The 22452-nt window shown below is 40.3% G+C and overlaps 2 protein-coding genes across 3 annotated transcripts in view; one reads left to right on the top strand and one right to left on the bottom strand.

The window, feature by feature from the left end:
- Positions 1-8983, bottom strand: part of acbd6 (acyl-CoA binding domain containing 6) — a 30347-nt gene extending 21364 nt beyond the window's left edge. The window contains exons 1-5 of one of the 2 annotated variants that reach the window (XM_086090250.1): positions 8318-8983; positions 8138-8202; positions 7712-7808; positions 4116-4192; positions 1068-1173 (exon numbers count right to left, since the gene is read on the bottom strand). In XM_086090250.1, the coding sequence (XP_085946376.1) occupies positions 1068-1173; positions 4116-4192; positions 7712-7808; positions 8138-8202; positions 8318-8596 (624 nt within the window). In that variant the 5' untranslated portion in view covers positions 8597-8983. The remainder of the gene's footprint in view (positions 1-1067; positions 1174-4115; positions 4193-7711; positions 7809-8137; positions 8203-8317) is intronic. The other variant, XM_086090249.1, reaches the window with a different exon arrangement.
- Positions 8984-10662: 1679 nt separating this feature from the next.
- Positions 10663-22452, top strand: part of xpr1a (xenotropic and polytropic retrovirus receptor 1a) — a 52623-nt gene continuing 40833 nt past the window's right edge. The window contains exons 1-2 of the mRNA XM_086089183.1: positions 10663-11210; positions 16050-16101. Of these exons, the coding sequence (XP_085945309.1) occupies positions 11142-11210; positions 16050-16101 (121 nt within the window). The 5' untranslated portion in view covers positions 10663-11141. The remainder of the gene's footprint in view (positions 11211-16049; positions 16102-22452) is intronic.

Here is a 22452-nt window from a genome sequence, read left to right as displayed (position 1 = left end):
GGGGCAATTAGGTAAAACAAACTCTACAAGTCCAATTCTGCTGCTTAAATCATATTGATCACCACAGCTGCATGTTAAAACAGATGCGAAAAGGACCGGAATACCAATAGGCTAGCCCCTCACTCCTCATCCCTCTCCTTCCCCGCTCTCTTCAGGTGTGTGGCAACTGAATAATGCTTGCATCATCACTAAAGACCGGAATTAAGTAGTAGGCCAGTGGAACTATTAAGTGGAGAGCTTTAGAGGGGCTGCAGTGGACTACCATGAATCAATCAGGGCATTCTGTTAAAAACAAAAAGTGAACTAACTTACCATCCAATAATTCTGTGCTCAAGCTCGAGATAAAATCCAGCAACAAGGGTAATTTAAAGTCTGTAAATACACTGGAATATACTGAATTGGTGTTAAAGTTTAAATGTTAAAAGTGACAGAACATGATTGACGTGATGTTAGAGCAAGCAGTCCAATGCAGTCCTAATAATTTGCAATTATGTGTAAGGAACCGTTTTTTTTTTTTAATCTAGTATAATGCCTTTAATTTAGGATTAATTCATCCAAGTTTGAGAAATCGGGCTACTTGAAAAGGTCCTCTTAAAAAGGCCTTTTTCGAGAATAATTTACAAAGTTATGTGTTATACACAAAATAGCATGACTTTGAGAAGTGCCTTGCACCCCCCCTATAATATTCATGTACAAAATTAAAGATGTATTACTGCTATGGTGTCCTCTGTATTAAATGGCTGTTTGTAATTATCACAAAATGACCTTTTAAAAAAGTGATTAAAGATTAATTTGCAAGATCATTAAACTGACAAGTTGGATGTCTCCTAGAAATATTTCTCCCATGTTGAGCCTCACAAGGAGTATTTCCACACACATGGGAGCCTGGAGTCAGGCTGGTGGATTGTGTGAAACTTCACCACTGCCCTCTACTGTTGAACAGGGTGTACTGCGATTAGGATTGATTTCAGGCTCAACTGCAGTGATGAGTAAGGAGATGTGCCACATGTTAATAAGCCATGTCGTGCATCATGCGTGGATGTTTTTCGAAAAAGTATTTTTATTACCTCTTCATCTTTGGAGTTGATGTCCACTTTCTGGGAGCTGATGGCCTTGCTGATTTGCTCGATGTTGTTTTCTCGACAGTAATCAAAGATGTTCTTATCCTCTTCTCTGACAAAAGAATCGAAAAAGAGAGTGGCCCCAAGTCAAATCACTTTCCAAGGAATTGCCTGCAACGTTAAACGTTGTCATGTTTGGCTGTTCTGTCTATCAATAGGGGCGGGTATAATTAATTATTAAAATAATGATCAATTATGATACTCTCTTAGTTGCCAATAACTTTCTTAATCATTTCACCTCTCTAATTGTTACAACAAAACAAGTGAGGCAAATGTCAATATCTGTTTTTGATAAAGGTATTCGTTGTTCCTCCACTCTTAGGATCACATCAAACGCACACAGACAGATAACACAACCTCTGTCTGCCTCATGCACAGGCAACAACCACATGCCACATCCCTTGGGAACGCTGACATACAACGGGTACACAAACACACGTAGAGGCACCATCCCACCTCTGATTATATCTCTGCATCTCTAATCACCTCCTGGCATTGGGGACAAGCGTGAGTCCTGGTGTGTGTGTGTGTGCGTGTGTGTGGAGGAGGGGGAGGGGGGTGTTGTGGTAGTGGTGTGGGGGGAGAAGCGGAGAAATCTCATTTAGAGCTTTACGCCTTTCCCTCCCTCTTACTCATGCTGGCCATTCAAATTAATTGAATTTAGTGCTCTATTGTGTGACAGACAGCCCACAAACCCGCCTCTGTACGGCTGCTGTATCCCCAAGGCCAAAAGCTTGCCATGAGGTACAAACCTGAAGCAAAATATGGACGAAACCCTTGTTGGGATCCAGTGCTTCTCAACATGAGCACTACTAAGCTAAACCATATTCTATGCCAGTAAAATAGTGATGTGCAGATAGTTGAATACAAAATCTGTCATTTAAATTTTTGATTTTGATTATTATTTAATTTACTGTAATATCCCATTAGTCATTTTTTGGGGAAAAGAAAATGACCCAAAATCGAGGAGGGGGGTGTCATACATACTAAATGAAAATGTTTCACATAGCCGTTTACCAGTACGGAAGCGTATTGCATTCACTTGAAAAAAAATAATAATAAATAAATAAAAGAAAGAAAGAAAGAAAAAGAAGAAAAAAAAACTCCAGTTTTTCTGACTATTTTTGGGGGGGGGGCTTTGTTTTTTGTGTGCGTGTGTTTTTTTCGGAATATTTTTAAAGTCATAAAAAAAATATTTTGAAAAACAAAACAAAAAATTTCAGAAAAACTGGTGGGAAAATTACTCTGAAAAACAGGAAGAAAACATTCAGAAAAACAAAAAAAATCTGAAAAACTGAAAATTAAAAACAAAACAAAGGTTCCCCCCAAAAAATAGAAAAACAGGAGAGGTCCCCCCCCCCCCAAAAGAATGTAATACCAGTATCTAGGAAATGTAAAATAAATAATAATAATACAATTACTGCTTTATAGATTTTACAGTAGTTGTTTTGAGTGATGCTATTTTCATGTTGTTTTATCATCACGTTCTCTCATCTGACTCCCCTCCCTCGGCTTTCTGCCCATCAGCCTGTGATGAATCATGAATAACTCATTAGACTTTTATCACCGCAACGTTTTGTATGAGCTCATGCATTTACATATTCCTGATTACCGCTGCAATGTATATTCATGAATTTCCCGCTCGGACACGCCCACTCCCTTCCTCTGCCCGATGGCCACAGTGACCCCGAGTGTTCCTGATGTGTGGCCGCCATCCGTCTCCCACGGCAACTAATCAATAGGCCAGCTCATCAGTCTTTTGTCAACGATCAGATTGGGATATTGTGCACTTTAGTGCCAAAGATAAAGTAAAGCTTTATATTACAAAACATCTGTATGGTATGTCCCTGTAATCTACACGGTGACTGTATACACAAACATAACAAATGATTAATGCGGCTCCTGTAAGCAGTGTGACATCAACAGTGCAGCAATGCATGCTGGGAAGGTCACCAGCTAACCCTGTCATCAAAAAAGCTGCTCGTGTGCGCTGTGCGTTTACGTCCGGTCTGATGTACGAGAAGATATGTCCTTCATCCATCAGACGAAACTGGCCACAGTGGTGGAGCAGGCACGCACACATGTACACACACACGCAATAAAGAAGCAATGAGAAGTGAAATAACTCAGCGCCTGCTTCTGTCAGAGAGTCCAGGCAACAAAGTCTCCCGTGTTGATCAGCATGTTTTGTTGCGGGGATTACAAACGTGGCACTCAAAGCCTCCTCAATCACGCACTGATCAGCTCAGTAACGCCGCGATATTGCAAATCAATGCCACTTTTATCAATACGCACTCATTTTGAGAGTGAAGTGAGGAGCGATCGATGCAATTAACTCCGACAGGTGCGTAGCTGTTGAATATTGAAGGCTGCGTGTTTGTGCTCAAAGATGAAATTGGAATGCAGCAGAGCAGTCAATGTGACAGTTCCGGCGAGTTCTGCATGGATTCCAACGCAATCGGCGAGATCGTATCGTGGTGGCACGTGTACATGGTTTTTACCTGCGAGGGGAGTCAGAGTTTTGGGAATGGAACCGTGTGCCTCTGCTGAGCCAACCACGTCCTCATCACGCACCCTTCTCCCTTCAATGCTAACATAATTAAAAAGGGGAGACACTGGCCGATGTCTCCAATGACTGTGCATACTAAGTATGGAGAGAGAAACCTGCAGGATTCTAACATCTCATTTCAATTGCCAAAAAGAGCTTCTTTTTTCCATTTGGAAGGAAGATGAGGTCTTTAAGCTTGAGTAAGTCTGCCAGGCATGAGGAAATGAGAGGAAATAACCCATTAACATAAATCAGGAGTGTATGTTACGCTCTGTTGAATGTAATCAAACACGGCAAAGCCGCGGACCAAGGCGATGTGGGTGCTGTGGGATCAGCCAACTCCACAATCCTCCTGACTTTTTACATTCTTTTGTCAAACGACAGAAGCTTTCAGAAAGCGTTACATAATAATTGGTAGGCTTTTTGTGTATTTTGAATTCTACTACCTGATTGTCTCCTCTTGGTACAAAGAGCTGACCGCTGCTCCCCCGAAGCCCGTTCTCCTCTCTGCTCCTCGGCTTTCCTGTCACACACACACACACACACAGACACGTTAGTGATCATACATGAAACGAAGGAATTCCCATATTGCATTGCACAAATGGAAAACCCTAATTGTGTCACAGTTCTTGCTCTGGTACTGCTTAAAGACAAAAGTTCAGGTCAGGTCATTGATTAAGGTTAAGATTACGGTTGTGTTTTCACGACAAATCTATACATTTTAGGGATGGCTGAGTACTTATACTTGGCCTTATTTCAAGGTATCTGTACCCGCGACTAGCAGAATCGGCCGCCCTCTTGTAGCCCTTTTATGATCAAGAACTAAAAGTTATCAATTATTTTGATGCAATTTTAAGGATAAAATGTTATATAGGGATATCTATTGGAAAATTATGTATCATTTTTTGGGCTGGAAATGTTATATATCAAAAGTATTAGTGGTATCGGTGACTAGTCTAGAGTTGATTCGTACTGGCATCGGTCGGAAAAAAAGTGGTTTCAAATATCCCTACACAATTTCTAACCTTTGTATTTCCGGTGCATAAAAAATGGGAAAATGCATGACGGGTTTCAGACGTGACCTTATAAATAATACATAACAACCACGGGAGCTTTTTCTTAGTGATTTTCAAAGTGTGAGGTGTTTCTCCTACCTTGAGAAGATTTCAGGCAAGTTTTAAAGATCCTAATCTAACTTCAGATTTTTAAATTCCAGATTCATGACGTTTAATATATTGTAAGAAGAGGCTCACGTTCCAACACAAAATTTTGTGTATGTGTGTGTGTGTGTGTGTGTGTGTGTTGGGGGGCAGGAAAGAACCCATTACGATTTGGTTTGGATGTGAATAGAGGTGCGGGTATTGTGCCACTATTTCCCTAATGTCTTGGTAAATAATGCATGCATCGTAATAAAATGTAGCCATATGCATGAGGTAGGTACAAAGGTCCTAATCCGACAGTTTGGCCTTGAGGAGGTCTGTGACCAACTGCATTATCTTTTTAATGGTTTTCCTCATTAAATTTGTTTTTTCTTGCAACCCCAGTCTATTCTTCAATGACTAAACTTGACTGACAAAGAAGCCTACATAAATCAGATTTTATCAAAATGGGAAAAAATGGGGGAGAAACACGACAAGTGAAAGAACGGCGCATGCACTTTTGGGACAAACTAATCCACTTGTGAAACAGAATATTCGCTGATGCGCCGTCCCTGCTTGCCTGCTGTATAATCTAATAGAAAACCAGTATCTTCTCAACAATTGAAGCAGGAACAAAGGTCGACTTCTGGCTATTATTCTCGGCCATGTTTCTCTGTCTATACACTACTTATTTGACGGAGCCTCCAAAATAATGGCCATGCCGCGGTAATACAATCAGCTTCTTTTCAGGTTTGTGTCTTTGCAGGCAGCGCTTCTCGACTGCCTCACTGGCATTGTGTGGCAATGAGTCGCAGTGAGCAATTATTCCCCCTCGCTCCCCGCCGAGGAGAAAAGAATGTGTCAAGCACGGTCATGTGCATGAGTGTGACGTCATTAAAGTGACAATCAATAAGGAAGGAGAGCAAACAATGAGTGGAGGGTTAAAGAAGAGGGCGGGGCAACATTATCGGGAGGACGGCAGGTATTGTACATGCAGCGAACAAAGAAGGATTGTGATGAACAGGCACTGTGTACAGTCAAAAAGGGGTTTTAAAACACAAACAATCACGTTATTTGTGCCTATTTCCCCACAGGCATCCTTGTATGGACTCCTTTTGCTAATATTCACCAAAATACATAAAATGGAAAGATCTTAATCCAAAACCTACATTGTTATAGTATCTTATCCACCCATTTACTATCGTGCTCGTCCTCATTAAGGTCACAGGTGAGCGGGAGCCAATCCCAGTTGACTTTGGGCGAGAGATGGGGGTAGACCCTACACTACACTCTTAAGACTGTTTATTAGTCAAAATGTTTAAACATATAAGAGTCAATATCGCCATAAGGTGCTTTTGGGATGTCCCCATTACACCACAATTAAGTTGAGATTTTCCATGTCACTTCATTTTCATTGTATTTAGTACATATTGTTATAAACACATACTTGTCAAGTTCTCACACGTTCTTTTCTGCAAAGACACACACACAGCTTACATGCAAAATAAGTGAGCTTGCCAACTGGGTAGACAATGACAGGCTGGACATTTTTGTCTTAACGTTCGGATTCACATGGTGGACCTCCACTGAGCTTTTGGACTTTGATTTTTGATTCAGTTAGCAAGTTGACTGTATTGTCTAACCCATTTCTACTGATATTTCACTATAACAGGACATATTAAGGTCTAAAACATCCCAAATATGCTGAAAATTATGAAACATAAGTGCAAATATCTACTCTGCACCAATCCAGTGTTTCAGTCAGGCATTGAAAAAAATGCTAGTAGTAATGTCAATGAAAACATCAGAGGGTTTCTGATTAGTTATGATCAGTTTACCCCATTGTGACAGGGTGGGAAGCAAATTCAGACACATACAAAAGGTTCAATAATATGATTACGAAAATAGAGTATACTGTATGATCAGAATTACTCATTTTATTGAAAAACTTACCTTGGAAAACAAAACCATGTAACTCTTTTTTTCAATTATTGTTATTATGAGTCATGACACATGCTGTAGTTTCTGGATAAGCCAAAACCTCGTGCATCCAATGAAGTAAACATGTTTTGAGAGACTTATTATTTATTGTACTGGCACAAATGTTAGGCCATTAGACCCTAACCTTTAATTACTGCACTACAGTTTCTTGTTGACTGTTATGATTCTGATGATAAAAACAAAGGCCCTTTACATGAGTGATATTGACCCATAAGACTGGGGGTTTGATGTGTTTTATTCACTCCAACATATGCCATAATTAATATGTTTTGTTTTTTAGGAATGTTGAGAAATCCCTGCATAATTTGCAGGAATTATATTGCTATAAAGTGATTTCTTTTTCTCAGTTATATTTTATTTTCTTTTTTATATTAATTTATCCTATTGCCCTGTCCTGTGAGTCATTTTGGAGGAAAAAAAAAGTTATCTTTCGGCTTCTTTACCATACAGCTGACAATAAGGCTTCTAGGATCTTATTTTCCTCCTCAAACATTTCGCCATGAGCAGTGTTCCAATGACAGTGCAATGTTATTGTTGTGACTGAAGAAGTCTATAGCAGCCCCTAAAAGACTGCTTCTCCATGGTAACACAAATGTTCCTGTCTTGGTTGTGTCACACTAATATCAGATACGGTCTGTGACAACTTCTTGCATTATTTAGCATTTAAAACAACAACTGATTAAAAACTATAGTGACGATGCCAATTATTTTCATATGCTAACCTTTAAAATTGATGCAATGAGACTGACCTCTAATGGCAAGAACACTGAACTCTCTCTGTAATGCTGATCTTGTTTAGGGTTACATAGGGTACACAGAGTGACAGTGACAGTGTGTCGCTACACTATCAGCAATAATTGGTTTACAATCACAGTTGCGTGTAATTTGATTAGTATTTTCACCTTCCGGCTGCCTTCGGGGTCCAACACATTGACACAGGAAATGTATTCTTGCATTGCCTGCTCCGGCTCCATGTCCCCAAGCTGCTTCCAGGCTTGCCTGAAAATGAAACAAATAATGTGGTCTTTATTGATCATTATGATTCTTCATCAGTTAAAGTTATAGCTCATTAAGGACTAATATTAGACTGTGTATGAAATGTGAAATGTTGATGTGAATTTATGTTGCCCCAGATATTATAAGGAAACAAAGACAAGTGGTTCAGTCAAAGCAGTGACTTGTTGAGACTCAAGAGACACAATCCCAAAGCAAATAAAATATTAACACAATTCCACATGAGCAAGGAATGAGGGGACAATGGTTGGGGAACGTAGAACCAAAACCAAGTGTGTGGTTGAGATGGACGGTGAGAGAAGGAAGCAACATACCATTTCCTCTGTCCTTCGAAGTCGAAGAAACCTGGCTTTTGTGTATTGCATTTTCCCACTTTGACCTAAAACAACATTTGTTATTCACCTGCTCACTTAATAATGACTGATGGGTTTGGTTAATAGATGATGCAAGTAGGCCTAAAGACGGCTTTACGGGCCACAGAAGCCAGTGCTCACCTGCTTGTACCGCGCATAGAGATACAGCAACTGGTCCCTGCTGGCCGTTTGGACCAGACCTCCAACACGGTCGGCAGCAGACTCGAACTCCTGTACTAGTTCATCACCCTCCAGGCGGTCTCCCGCCTCCATAGCACCGTAGTCAAATTTACTCAAACCCAAGTCTGAGTCAGAGTCCGAACCCGCTCCACCGAGAGGTTCCCCAGTGTCAGGCCGGGCCGGGTCGGTACCTGAACCCGTCGCAGTGTCCGGAGAGGAGGACGGCGACCTCGAAGCCATCGTTTTTCTTGGTGTTAGCGGACCGTTATCGACGACGTGTGGTTTAGAATCGTAGAGAAATTGTAAAATGGTAACACAAAGTAACGGTCCAGTCGATGATTGTGGACTGTATGACCTGCTTTCTCGTTTAAACGCCGTTAGAATTAAGAATGTTGACAGTCGGATTCATTTCCGCGTTTGGTCTGTCATCAGTACGATTAAGTAATGGCACCGACTATAACAAAGACTGGTAAGAAAAACAGTTCCGCCTTACTTTGGCTCCCTTGTTATTGCAGTATGACGACTTCGTGTTATCCATTCAACGAGAAGTATATAAATACTGCAAATGCTATAATAATGTAAATACACGTTTTCTTAATATCGGCTTCCAAAAACAGATGATTATGATATCGTGTCAGTCGCGCAGACGACAACCCATCTGTGGGAAAGTGCACGAACGCAAGATGTCCGCCAGATGCCGCAATTGGTTCAATGATGGCCTGCGCCTTGACACACCGTGTAGCAGCTGTTCATACTTCTAATTCACTTTAGAATAGTTGTAGTGCAATGCAATACTGTCGTTCATTGGGATGATCAAAAGAGCATAGTTTTGTAACATTGTGTTGTATTAACTGCGCTTTGCAGAAAAAAGAGACTTGATTGCTATTGCTAATTACACTATTAGACTAACACTTTTCAACTCAATACAAAACAAAATGTGTGCTGTTGCACTCCACACAGATGACATGGGAGAAAAACTACCAAATACAGTTGTCATTATAGTAATGTAAATATTTCATGTTTTTGCGATATTTCAATGCATTAAAAACTGCAATGGAGTAACACAAAACAACCCAAAAATACAGTGAATCCAGTATCTCCAAACCATTTGAACTTTTCTTCCTAAAAAAAAAAAAACCTTCCCACCGTTTTTGCCTGTTTTATACTTTTAAAAAATATATTTTCAAAAACATTTAAACTATTACATTTTTTAAATATATTTTTTGATAGATTGTAATAGTAGTTTTGTTGTTGTTATATTGCTCTGATGCAGTGGTTCCTATCCTAGCAGGCTGCACTGTGTCGCGAAAGATACTATCTATAACCCAATAAATTTATTTCTCTGGAAATTATTAATTACAAATATATATGTTCATCTAGCTATCCCATACTGTGATAGGCAACTAGTAAGAGCTCTTCCATCAAATGGCAAAACTGGAATAAACCTATGAATCCACCTGTTACCATTCATGTCATTATTGACAGTTCCTGCAATTATGTCGGATTTGTGAATTAATTGAAACGAGATAATCATTGTTTCAGAATATGCTTTGTGGTGTGTTGTGAGATTTTTGTTATATAAAATAGATATCTTGGCTGAAGTGTTGAGACATTTCCCAATGGCAGCAGGCATTGACATGGTGCTTGTAGACACCAAGTCGCCCTCAAAGGCCAAATGTATAGTCCGGGGTTCTGTTCTAACATAGCTCACAAGTGATGGGGCATGGTGATTTCCTAGGAATGGTCAGAAGGGATCGTTTGAAAATGTAATATAGCTTGCAGATATTTGTAGAAATATTTATGGCTACATAATGATATTATTCTTTTTATTACCTTGTTAAATCATTGTTGATAATTGTTCGAAATCATTAACACGATTAGTGTCTTCACACTGTGATGAACATAATTAGTTATTGATAATGACATATAAATTTTTATCAAGTTTGTTTTTTCAGAAGTGTGTATCAATCTGGCAGCCCTTCGGTACCAAAGAGGTAACTCTCAGTTTCAAAAAGGCTAGTGACCACTGTCCTAAGGAAATTTAAAATCCAAACGTTTTTGTATGGTTAATAAAGAGTTATTGGCCACTTGTTGCTAGGCAGAATTCATAGAGTTCAATCATAACTGCCCAATTGACCAATTAAAAAAATGCATTGTTAACCACGCCCACTTGACCGTGTTTGACAAACTCTGGGCTCACAGCTCTCTGGCCTGAAAACCGGAAGTCAGACTCGAATAAATTACAGCACAGTACAGTATAACAAAAATAATTTTATAATAAACAAAACCACTAAACGTTGTCAGACAAGTTGATGTAATACACATAAACGTTCTCAAAGGACAACAACTTGAGTTCGTGGATAAGGTGCAACAAACGGAAGTAGCAGCGAGCGGTCTCGAACAGTGGCAGCTGACAGCTCGCGCTCTGTGACGCAAACACGTCACTGATGGCGGACCGCACACTAGCCCACAAACACACACTCGCCAAGGGACGGAGCAAAGTCACCGGGACACACTCGAGCAAGCCCAACTTCTGTCGAACCGAACGCGAACCTTCCCGGGTGAGACCGGTAGCAGTAGTATAGTAGTTTAGTAGTATGTGGGACGGGACGGTACCGGCTCGGCGAACAGAAGTGGAGTGAAGCGGGCCGCCTCGGGGCTGACTTGCCCGCCGCATGTTGAGCCAGCAAGTTGACGGACAGAAAAGTGGCGTCGAGTCGGAGGAGGAGAAGAGGAGCCGGGCTTGGATTTAATATCACTTCGGGGAATCCTCTTTCCTGCAACTATGAAATTCGCCGAGCACCTTTCGTCCCACATCACTCCGGAGTGGAGAAAACAGTACCTTCAATATGAGGTAACGGTGATTTATTCTCTCGCTCGTTTGTTTTTTCGTTAAGACGAGATGACTTTTGGGCGCCTCAATAATATTTATGCCTATTTTGTGTGAGAGGCAGTTGTCGACAAAAAAGTTTTTCTATGAGTAATAAAGATGCCAATTTTTAATGGAAAAATTGACTTATTATTAAGCTTTATTACTATTGGTTGGCAACATTCATTCATATAACACATAAAATTAACAGTTGAATTAACCACCAAAAATTAATGAATGGTCTTTACTTAAATGATTTATATGCTTGCACTGTGCACTATGAATAATTAATCAATTATTTAGCTTTTTGTGTGTTTACTAAAAAAAATATTGCCAGAAATATAATTAAAAAATCACTTTTACTCTGCATAAATCCTTTGTTTTAGTCCAATATTAATTTCGACTTTTTATTTTACCAAAAAACAAAATATTTAATAGAAATTGTGGATTTAAAAAAAAATCTACACACCCACTTCCTTTGTTTGTACTTGAGCAATATTGATAGATCCAGATTTATTCAATGACTCTAAATCTTCTGTTTGGTTGCTTATATGTGTCTTTTCTGTTTGCACACATGGTCTTTGTTGTGTCTTGTATTTTTTTTGGGGGGGGGGGGGGAAGAAGTATTTTATTATGCGACTCTTGCTTCTTGCCAGCTATATGCATTAAGAGCTTTGGAGCAAACGTGCTGTGACAGAGCCATTCCATTTAAGTGTATGAATTATAGACAAAGACCCTGCTCACCTCTGGCTCAGTGGCCTACAGGAAAAAAAAACCTTTTTGCACTTGTTATATTTTACCACCCTATCATTGAGTTGCATAATTGTTAACAGCGAATAGTTGTCTCCGTCTGTTCGTGTGGATGTTGTATAGTCACTATGTGACAAAAGCATGTTTTGGCGGCACTTGGACAGGTGTGAAAATGTGTGATGCTGTATATTTTTGTTGGACACACTGGGATACAAACAGATCAACGATATTACTACGGCTATACAATTCTTATGTGGGCTCTCTGTAATATATTCCAATCTATAAAGTGAGCCAAGGGACAAATGTCTGGTGTTATGTACAGCCATTTTACATCTCCGCTCTCCATTTTGTCACTCACATGAGATGGACGGCGATGAATGGATTTACACTCATTTTTTTGTACTCATGTACAATACACCCTTCATAATATTTATTACAAATTATATTTATAAATGTAATATAAGCATATTTGTGATATATGACTGGACACATGAACTACAGCATATATACGTATGTCTTTCAGCCATCATGGTTATTGTTCATTAAGACATGCTGTTGTCGAGTTATGTAGAAGTCAGTTGTTTGTGTTTATCCTTAGACTGGTTGTGTCCATAGATTCGTATTCCAAGGGTGTGGGCAGGGCCGTGAGACACCTGCTTCACCTCGAGATATAATCCACATAGGGTGCTGCATAAGCAGTCCGCCAGTTTCCATGCAGGATGCAAACAGTGCAAAAAACACAAACAGCATAAACAGTACATTTCACCCCAATCGTCACATACTCTTCAATATGTTCCAGCAGCACAAGTCATTTTAACCGTAACTCAAGCTTAAATATTCAGGGCCCGATTCAGCAGTTTGTGTAAAAGCATCTCTCTGATTGAAAGTCAGTTTTATGTCTACCCTTTTTGTGCTAGTTGGATTTATTAACCTCCGACCGGGTTTCCAATCTCCTCCTCACTATTGTGTCTATTCAGACTGGCCATGGTGTTCGCAATAGAGATAAGAAGGGTGCAGTAAAGTGGCTGTTCCAGGAAATATCCCAGTTTTAGTTAGCGTGGCAGCGCATCTCGATACGAAAGGCATTGGACAAGTCGATTGAGTGATGGCCTAATTAGGTGTGAGTCGATCCTGTGGGATTGTATGTATGATTCTATATGCTAAAAACGTGTTTGGTACGCAAAGGCCACTCTGAGATGCAGAAATGAAGTCAATAACCATCCGTTCTAGGCTGTAACCCAGGAAGATGACTGGCATTTAGATAACCATTCATTTGAGATCTCATTATATTTTCATATCAAAACATTTGATCAATTATTTGTTAACTTTACCAGGAGTCAATTAAGGTCCTTTTAGTCAAATTCCCATCTGAAATGTCTCATAAGTGCATGTTGTTTCGAACAGACGTTATGTATTTGTGTATGCGTGTGCGCGTGGGCGTCTAAGGCCATTTACCTCTGCGGTCCAATCACTCACGTACCTTCCGTAAAAGCCACGATGAGAAGGACTAGAGTGGATGTGAAGGCTCACATTTACAAGTCAAACGAGCTGAGTGAGGATATTTGGATTTTTAAACAGGCGCTTGTGTGATTCCATTTTGTGTACTGCAGCGACGATGTACACTCCAGAAAATTCAACGTAGATCATTCTTCTAAGTTCATACTTATGTGATTTATCAGCATGTTGGAACAATCCGAACATGATGTCGACAACAGGCATTGGCAAGGCAACTGCCGAGAAGCTACCCCCTTCCCAAGCACCCTCCCTCCTTCCATCCTCACCTAGTTGTTCCTCCCCCACTGGGAGGACATCTGGTCCCAGACCTGCCCTTTCTCCCTCTCCTCCCTCCCCCCCCCTTATCTTTCACCATCCTCCCTGACATCTTCACGGGGATCCACTCGGGCTCAGAATCATTAGAATGGGTCTTTTGGAGCTGCAGAACTCTTCAGGCAAACGGTTTCATCTCCTGCATGGCATCAAACATTCGCAGAGGATTATTAGAAAATCCATAATATTCCATTGACTCCAGACTGTGTTTGGCACTTGCACGAGCATGTAGTGTCCAGTACCGGTAAGTATGCATTACATGAATGCGCAGTCATTTAGAGCCATGGCCCCATTAGGCTTGGATTAGTTATTGTCTACAGGTTTCAACGCTGATTACTGGCAAGCCTGCAGGTTTATCCCAATTCCCCAAAGGGCTAACCCCACATAACCCCCACCCCACACCTTCCATTTTCTATCACTGCCATCACCATGGCAATGCTTCCTTCTTAATGAACACCTCCCTGGCCTTGATTGGATCTGAATATCTATTTTCCTCCGGTTAGTACTGGGAGTGGGTTGCATTGGTGAATTGCTCATGTGGATCGCAGCAGAACTTTATGTGCAACAATTCAAGCTACCACTAACAGTCTACTACTTCCACACTCACTGACTGATATCTTAGCGAGGTTTTCATTCGTTTTTTTTTTCACTCCTGAATATTTTAGAATAAATTATTTTATTGGTTATTTTACTGAAATTTTATTTTGCATTAAAGTGTATTACAAAACCATTTCCCCCCCCCCCAGTTATTGTTTATTCATCAATTATTGTTGTCTATTTGGTATTGTTTAGTGATTAAAAGCAATTAAACAGTTAAGCAATATCACATGAGAGGGATTGATGTACACACTAAACCTTTTCAATCTCGTTAAGTTTGGTTTTCCAAAGTAAAAGAAAACGTTTGGAAATGACTTAATTTGATTAAACACCCGCTTTCATGAAGGACTACAGAAATTGGAGAATAATTACTGTTGAGAAGCTGATATCAGAATACTTGGACAATTAAGTTAAACAATGGATCTAAACAATTACTCACTTATTAAAATAGTTCTCAATTTATTTGGTCATCAATAAGTTGCCAATTACTTGATTAAGTTTGACACCTCTAATTTTCATGAATACTTTGATTTGTTATACACTCGCATGCAATATGAATGTAAAAGTTGAAGACCCTGACATATTTTTCAATCTTCTAGGATGATTTAGCTGCAAACTCATCTTTATTATTAATAAGAAACATGATCCAGTTGCACTCCTCTGACTGCCACTGATCTGTTGCAATGAGCCGCCATCAATTACATCCACTTTCATTCATCCATTATCGTTAGCGATCAGTCTTCTTGCAGGGAAGAACCTCATTCGTCTGCAGAAGCTAATCTCTCCCTTTTAGTGTTTTGTGTCAGTGCATGCCAAATCTGCTGTAAGATTTTACTCTTGATAAAATATTAGCACATCGCGCAATTCTCTGTATTATATTCCACACTAACAATGGATATTAAAATGTATACACGCCCCTCAAATGGCAGATTTTTGTGATGTAAAAAAAATAAAATAGACCCAAGGCAAATCATGACAAACAAAAAATGTGCAGCTCAAATGAACACAAATGAAATCTTTCAGCAGGAAAAAGTAGCGGCTTGTGCTGTTAATTGTGATTAGGAAAAAAAAGAAGAAAAGCCTACTAGAACATCTGAACTTTGTTTTTGTTGAGTGGGAGGCACTCTAAATAAGTGTTTGCTGGCTCTCATTTAAGATGTGATTGGATTTGATTGGCTAACCCTGAACACAACAACAACCCCAGTTAGGAGAGGGTGTGCACACTTGTGCAACTACATTATCTCAGTTATTTTTACTTCCCTTCGCAATTCCCCCCCCACCACCCCAAATTGATTTGTACAGGTTATAGGCCACATTAATGGCTGAACTAGTTTTGAAATGATAAGCGTCTCATTATTTGTATATTTTTTTTAATTTTATTTTTTGTTTATTGTTATTTTATTTATTTATTTATTATTGAATTTGTACAGGGGTATGTCGAAATGTATTACCAACTGTAAGTTCAAACCTATGATGTATAAAGTACATCATCTCATAGACTTATGACCACTTCGTGTAAGAAAAAAATGTGCACGCTGGCTTTGCCATATATTTGTCTCATGCATTTTTATACCATTATTATGTTGCTTGAGCTAGTGTTTGCAGACAGTTGAACATCTGCGTTTTTCTTTCTTTCTTTTTTTTCATTAGGCATTCAAGGATATGCTGTATGCAGCCCAGGACCAAGCCCCGTCTACAGAAGGTAAGAGGATTCCTTGTAGTAAACAAACTTCATACACACACTTACATCTGTGCCCAGTGCCTCCTGTTCTGGGACAGTTTGGGCATCCCCAAAATAACCCCTTTAGATCTGCTAAAAATAGTGCCAATCGCCACTAACGTGCTGCAGGCTCAAGCAACCTGAGGCTTCTCAAATCCTCGCGGTGTCTTTATTTGAATTCAAAAGTTGCATTTGATGTATAGTTGTTGCAGTTGATGAAAAGTGGGTCAAAATAATGCCCAGCAAACTTAAGTGTCATGTCCTGGTAAGTCGGCTTGTCACAATAGAGTGCAAAAACTGCCAGTGCTTGTGAGAGATAAAATGGCTGTCATTAATATTTGCCAGTGGACTGAAAGAATGTAAAGCATTTGTTTTTTAATTTTAGGTCTGTCTTTAAGGTTGAGTCAGCCGGGATATGTTCCAGCACACACGCGATGCAAATAATGGATGGATTTTAAATACACATTTTTTAGTTTCACTGCCGAGACGTTGTGATGTGGTTATCGACGTGTCTGCGTGCCTCCTACCGCGCAGTTTTAGCTGAGCGTCATGTAAATGTGATGTGATTCAATCTCTTAAAGGAGGTGATCTTACACAATTAATGACTGTGGCGGAGTTATTTCTGTTTGTGTGTCTGTAAGCTTGAACACTTCACACATTAGTGCTGTCTGTATTTTAAAGCAGCTGGCTGGGTCATTTACTTTTCCGGTGGTTTCCAATTGCATCTGAATGTTCGCCAGCTTCTTTGCGTGCTCCGGGCAGGATCAATGTGATTTCTCCGTGGCACCACACCAAGAACCACCCAGAACTTCTCTGACAGCGCAATTGTTTTGGATCTCATTCAATTGTGCCTGTAGCTTAGCAGGTATGATGGATGGCTTCCAATCTTGGGTTGGCGCTGTCATCATGGGTCAAAGGTTTAACTCTTTAAATTTGTCACAAGATGAGTAGTCGCGTGTGGCTGACTGCTGTTGAACAGGATCAATCAATCAGTCGAATATCACACCCTGTCGTCAACCGTGCAGTCTATATGATGATGTTTTAATCTTTCCCCCAATTCAGAAAGAATACACGCTTGAGTATCAACAATGCTATTTACTGTGTAAGATATTTTTGTGATGCATCTCTTGATGTTCTCACCGTAAATAGAGAAGCTGCGTAATGAGCCAGCAGTCGATCCCACCAGTGTGGTTATTGTCTTGAACCAAGCACATTTTTTCTCTGGCTGAGATATTGTTCCTGAAGACAAACATGATTAAATATTGTGGCAACATTTTCAGTTTTTAATACACTAGATATAATTTGTCAAACAAGATCAAAGTTGAATAAGGGCAAATTGTATTGGGAAAGTATGATATGGGCTAGTAGCAAACGGTAATCGGATGAAAAAGACAAATACAATATATGTAAGTTTTATTACACAGTAGAACCTCTAATATACTGACACTGTTGAGAAGGCACTGCATACTCATCACTTTAACTGATTATATTACATAAAACACAAAATAAAGCAACAACTGAATGGGGATTTGTTTGCTACGTTTATCCTTATTTCTGTTAGTAGAAAGATAAAAATGTTCTCCTCAAAGCATGTACAGTAATTAAGAGAGCTTAAACTGACAAACAAACACATGCCATCACGGCATCTATAATCCGCCGTTTGACCCTCTCGCCTCTCATTAAGATCATTTTGGTCTTGTCCCTTTATTGGTTGTTGCGCAGCTGAAATGAATACACCGCTGTCCCACATGTACTGTGGCAAGCCAGATGAAGGCAGGAACAGCTGGTTGGAAACCATTATCGTCAGTTATATGCCTCAATCTAATTCAATTAGCCCCGCTGACTATTTCCAAGCTGAGACCAATAGCGCATAATTAAAACCCGTCTTTAACAAGAATCTGCATGCAAGTAAGTAGACTTACTTGCCTGCACATCCCATAAATTATTGTATTCATGAAGCATTTTCTAATCTTTTAAGTCATCCCCCTGACTCATTGCTCTCGTCACCCATTCATTGTGCTGCTCTACCGACGCCTTCCCATATCATGGCATGGGATGACGCCGGCTTGCACATGCACACATACACGTTGTCCGTGAAAAGGGATGGGTAGCCACATGAATGAATGATAAGCCCAGCAAAAGCCAAATTGTAGTGAGTGTGGTAGGAGTAAGTTCAAAATAAGAGTTGTAAACCTCTCTGTCTTTTCACGGCTCTCCTGTGGCTCTTCTGTCAGCAATATTCCTTCAGGGCTTTTCATGGTTTATGCAGTCAAATCAATAGTGCTATAAAAGAGTGGAGCCAGGGGTAAAAATAGGACGCTCATATTGCTATTTGTGCATGGCTTTTATTTTTGCTTTATCAATTACAGTAAGCATTGCTGATATTTACTGTGAATTTATGTTGCCTTACGTTACAGTATGTCACAACCCAGTACTACTAAACGGACATTCACACTTGTGAAGTATGGCGTTGGTCCCCTGATTTCAGCCACAACAGACTTTGTGCCTTTATTCAGAAGAGGTAAGAGGTGTGACGTTTGAGTTTTGTGATGTTAAAAAAAAAAAAAGTGCCTTGGGCCAATCAAATTTGGTCATTTCTACCTGCAGTTTTTCTAATCATTGCAATAGAGCAGGATGGTAGAGTGATAGCTGGAAAAATACTGAATTTTAAAGTAGAATCATCATGTCCTAATCAATATTTGAATGCCTTGTACCTTCCATCCAGCAGTTATTGGGCTCCTCTATTCTTGTTCGCCTGCCATTTTATCACCAGTTGTTGATGAAAAATGATGCAACGCTAGTTGAAGGCTGATTGGTATTCTGCAGGGGTATATGATGGAATATCTGTTATTACCATCGCAGTGGCAAGTCTTTGAGGCTAATCTTGCCTCCACATTTCCATTTTCCTGCATTTGGCACATCAGAGAGATTGTTTTTAATCTTAAAAATGACCAATATACTTTTTTTCAACTCTATGTCATTTGTTGCTGGGTGGGCAGTTGGCTGTATGTAGTGAGATAGCTGGATACGCGGGCCGCCAATCAAGTAGACAGATAGGAGTGCTCAGCAAGACAGTTTCAGAGAAGCCGGGATCACGCATCAGGCTGCATTATTGATGGGATTCTTACTTCCCAATGCTAATTGTTGGCTTTGGTTCAGTACATTTCCTCTACATCCTGCTGCCATTACACAATAAGATGTATGGAATAATGGACCGAGTTGAACGTGATGAGCCTCAACACACCATTTTCCGGAGAATGAGAATATGCAGTACTGTATGGGGTGGCTTTAACTGTACGAAAGCAGGTTTAGGTCCCATGGAAGATCCAACAAAGCAGCACAGGCGGGAGGGGGCTTGTTTGATGCAGCTGTCTCTTTGATGAGGCTTCTACGGGTATTAGAGAGGAGGCGGGCATGAGAGGGTCAGGGTCAATGCAAGCCTGGGATTGCTCTTCCAAGGTCAGGAACTAATCGAATGGAGGTAATGAACGATGAAAGGGTGATGGGTAATTGGTCAAAAAGCTGTGGAGCCGTCAACTGGTTTCTGTCTGATGTGACAATTATAAACAAAATGAAGCAAGAAATGGAGCAAAAACAATAGAGAACAACCTTAAATGTACCTCCATAGCTTGTCAATGACCATTCAGGCAAAGAAAGGCTTAGGCCAATAGAGAAGAGTGGGAGAGAGATGCTTCGGGCGTCAGACAGACAGACAGAGTGAGTGGGAGGTCCCTTGGCTCATCTCCAATGCATGTTGCCCTGCATTAGCACTACAGCCATCTTGCTTGAGAAGGAAAGAGAACCTTCACAGTCTTATATCCATCCATCCAGCAATCCATTATTCATCAGTGAATTAGATCTCGCCTCAATGAAGTGGAGGGGGAGAAGCAAGTACCGGTAGATCGGGTGGGGTTGGGGCGTGTAGTACTCTTTCAGACAGAGTACAGACTTTGTATGGTAATGTTGCTCTGGTGTTTTAAAAAAAAAAATTGGCATTTGTCAGGAATAGGGGAAAGATTTGCACTAGTGTAAAAGTAGGGCTCACCAAAAGGCAAGTCAAAATATTCAGTGAAGGGAAGATGTGGTATCACGCAGTGATGTTGTTGATGTGTTTGGAGATTATATTGGAAAGGGGTTAAAGAGAGGTCTACCTCAGAAGGTCAAGAACATACTTCTCATCTTTTTATGTGGGTTCCCGATTCCCGAAAGGTTATTAAGACTGAAGGCAATTGTATGATTATGGGGCCTTGTGTACATTAACATCTCAGCCTTGGTTGTAACCTCCTTGCCTCCTTATGAACATCTCACCTTATGTCAGATAAGGGCAGACTGCTGATCTCTTTCAAGTTGAACCCTAATGTTTTAGTTAAATTAGATCTTACTTGAGCCTCGACTCAAGTGGGGGGGGGGGGGGGGGGAGGTTGAATAAACAGAAAGTATAAATCCTCTAAACTGGCTGTTTGCCAGCTGCACAACAACCAGAGATCAACAGAGAATCTGAAGCATGGAAGGCACATGAATGTAAGATCTGTTGTATTAAAGACTCAGCTGCGGAACTCTCTGGGGTGTGTTTGTTTAGCATTAGTAACCTCTCTAAGTATGTCATCAACCTCTTCAATGAGGCAATTCATTACTTTTCATCAGAATTGAGCTTAATAAAGAGATTTGGCTGCTAGCCAGTGTTGAACCAGGATCTGTTGCATCTAGCCATCCAGAGACCGCCCAGAATCAACATGGCCGACAGAAGGGTTTCCTGTATGGGTGTCAGTTGATTTTAGCTTTAGTGAATGTAAAGGTTATAGAATCTTCTTTGGTCCATAGACTCACCCATGGCCGTTTGAACGGAGGTGCTCTTGGCCGAGATTCTCCCTCTTTCACCTTTCCCCACTAGCCTGAATTCACATTGCATTCGGCCCTTTTGGGTTTTCCATCAGTTCATCATACACGAGCCAAATGCACCAGACTTAGGGTGTCAAAGGGCTCAAGCAGGACCTGCAGTCACATTTCTACTTGGCAGTTCGGTTCACACCATGATGTGATTGGGATCAGTAAATTGTAAAGTCTTGGACTTCAGAGATTTTTCTGCATTTCTTCATTTACTACTGTACTAGGAATTAGGGCTGATCGAGTGATAAGAACTATGGCGTACAATTCCCTATAAATCCCATTCACAAATGTAGCAGATTCTACAGTCACCACAGCTTAATGAAGTGAACAATGTAAGAATGGATGAGAATAATAATAATTAAAAAGCATGCAACATTGTTTTTATCTTCTCACACTGTAGCTGCGCACACGCAGACACGCTGTGCTCGTAAAGGCGTGGGTGTGATTGTCAACGATAGGTGACGACGGCAGTGCCATATGCTAAGATATTTCTGCTGCTTTTTGGCTCTGCAATTAGAGCCAACCAATGACATTTAATCATCACACTATCCTCTCTGCTGTTAACGCATTGTTACAAATGTGGTGGAAAATGCCACACTCTTGGAATAAGTCTGACCGATCAGCTCCCTAATTTATTTCCTGCGCATCAGAGGGGATCTATTTGTCATTGGTGGTGTCCTTCACTGCGGCATTCCTGGGAGGCTGCCAGAACCTTCTTCACATTGGCTGGAACGTAGGAAAATGCTGTGAAAATGGACGTAATCATACGGAACACATAACATCTCCTCTATTTCATTCTTTACAAATGAGCACCTGAGAAATTATATATATATATATATATATAATGATGACAGACATGAGGGAAAGAACCGAGGTGAGATTGGTGGTAATTGGAGGGCAGGAGACAAAAGCCTCGAGGGACTCTTCTTCCCCAACCTTATAATACATCACAGCAGTGAGAAGTGAAAATAGAAAGAGGAAGAAATATCAAGAGGGTCTGACTGGCTGCAGGCTGTAGTTTTGCCTGAGTGCATATTTAACCAATTTCCAAAGATAGCAGCAATAAAATTCCCTAAATTAATTAATTCTCAAGGGCCAAGAAAAATAAGAGTATCCTTATTTTCCACTGTCAATGTCTTCTTATCCAAGGACAAGATTAGTGAGACAAATCAATAATTCACTTCTGTTGTTCTCGCCCAGATTGCCTCTCTGTTTCTATATTAAATGTTGAATTATTAACAGTGTGTAGGATTGGCAATATGGAGGAGCACCCTTTTGAAGCCACAGCTAAAAAGAGCGTATGATTCGTTTTAAGCAGAAATCAGAGCACCTCACAACCAACTCCTATCCTGGAATCACACTCATATTTCCCATCATTGTACTGAGAGACACGAGTCTGGCAAGTGTTTATCCTTCCGGTATAGTCCTCTCTCAGCCAGCTGCCGC

Source organism: Leptonotus elevatus, chromosome 11, assembly GCF_054856555.1.
Source record: "Leptonotus elevatus isolate MCC_2025b chromosome 11, RoL_Lele_1.0, whole genome shotgun sequence".
In the NCBI taxonomy this organism is placed as follows: domain Eukaryota; kingdom Metazoa; phylum Chordata; class Actinopteri; order Syngnathiformes; family Syngnathidae; genus Leptonotus; species Leptonotus elevatus.
This window is presented reverse-complemented; position numbering and strand designations above follow the sequence as displayed.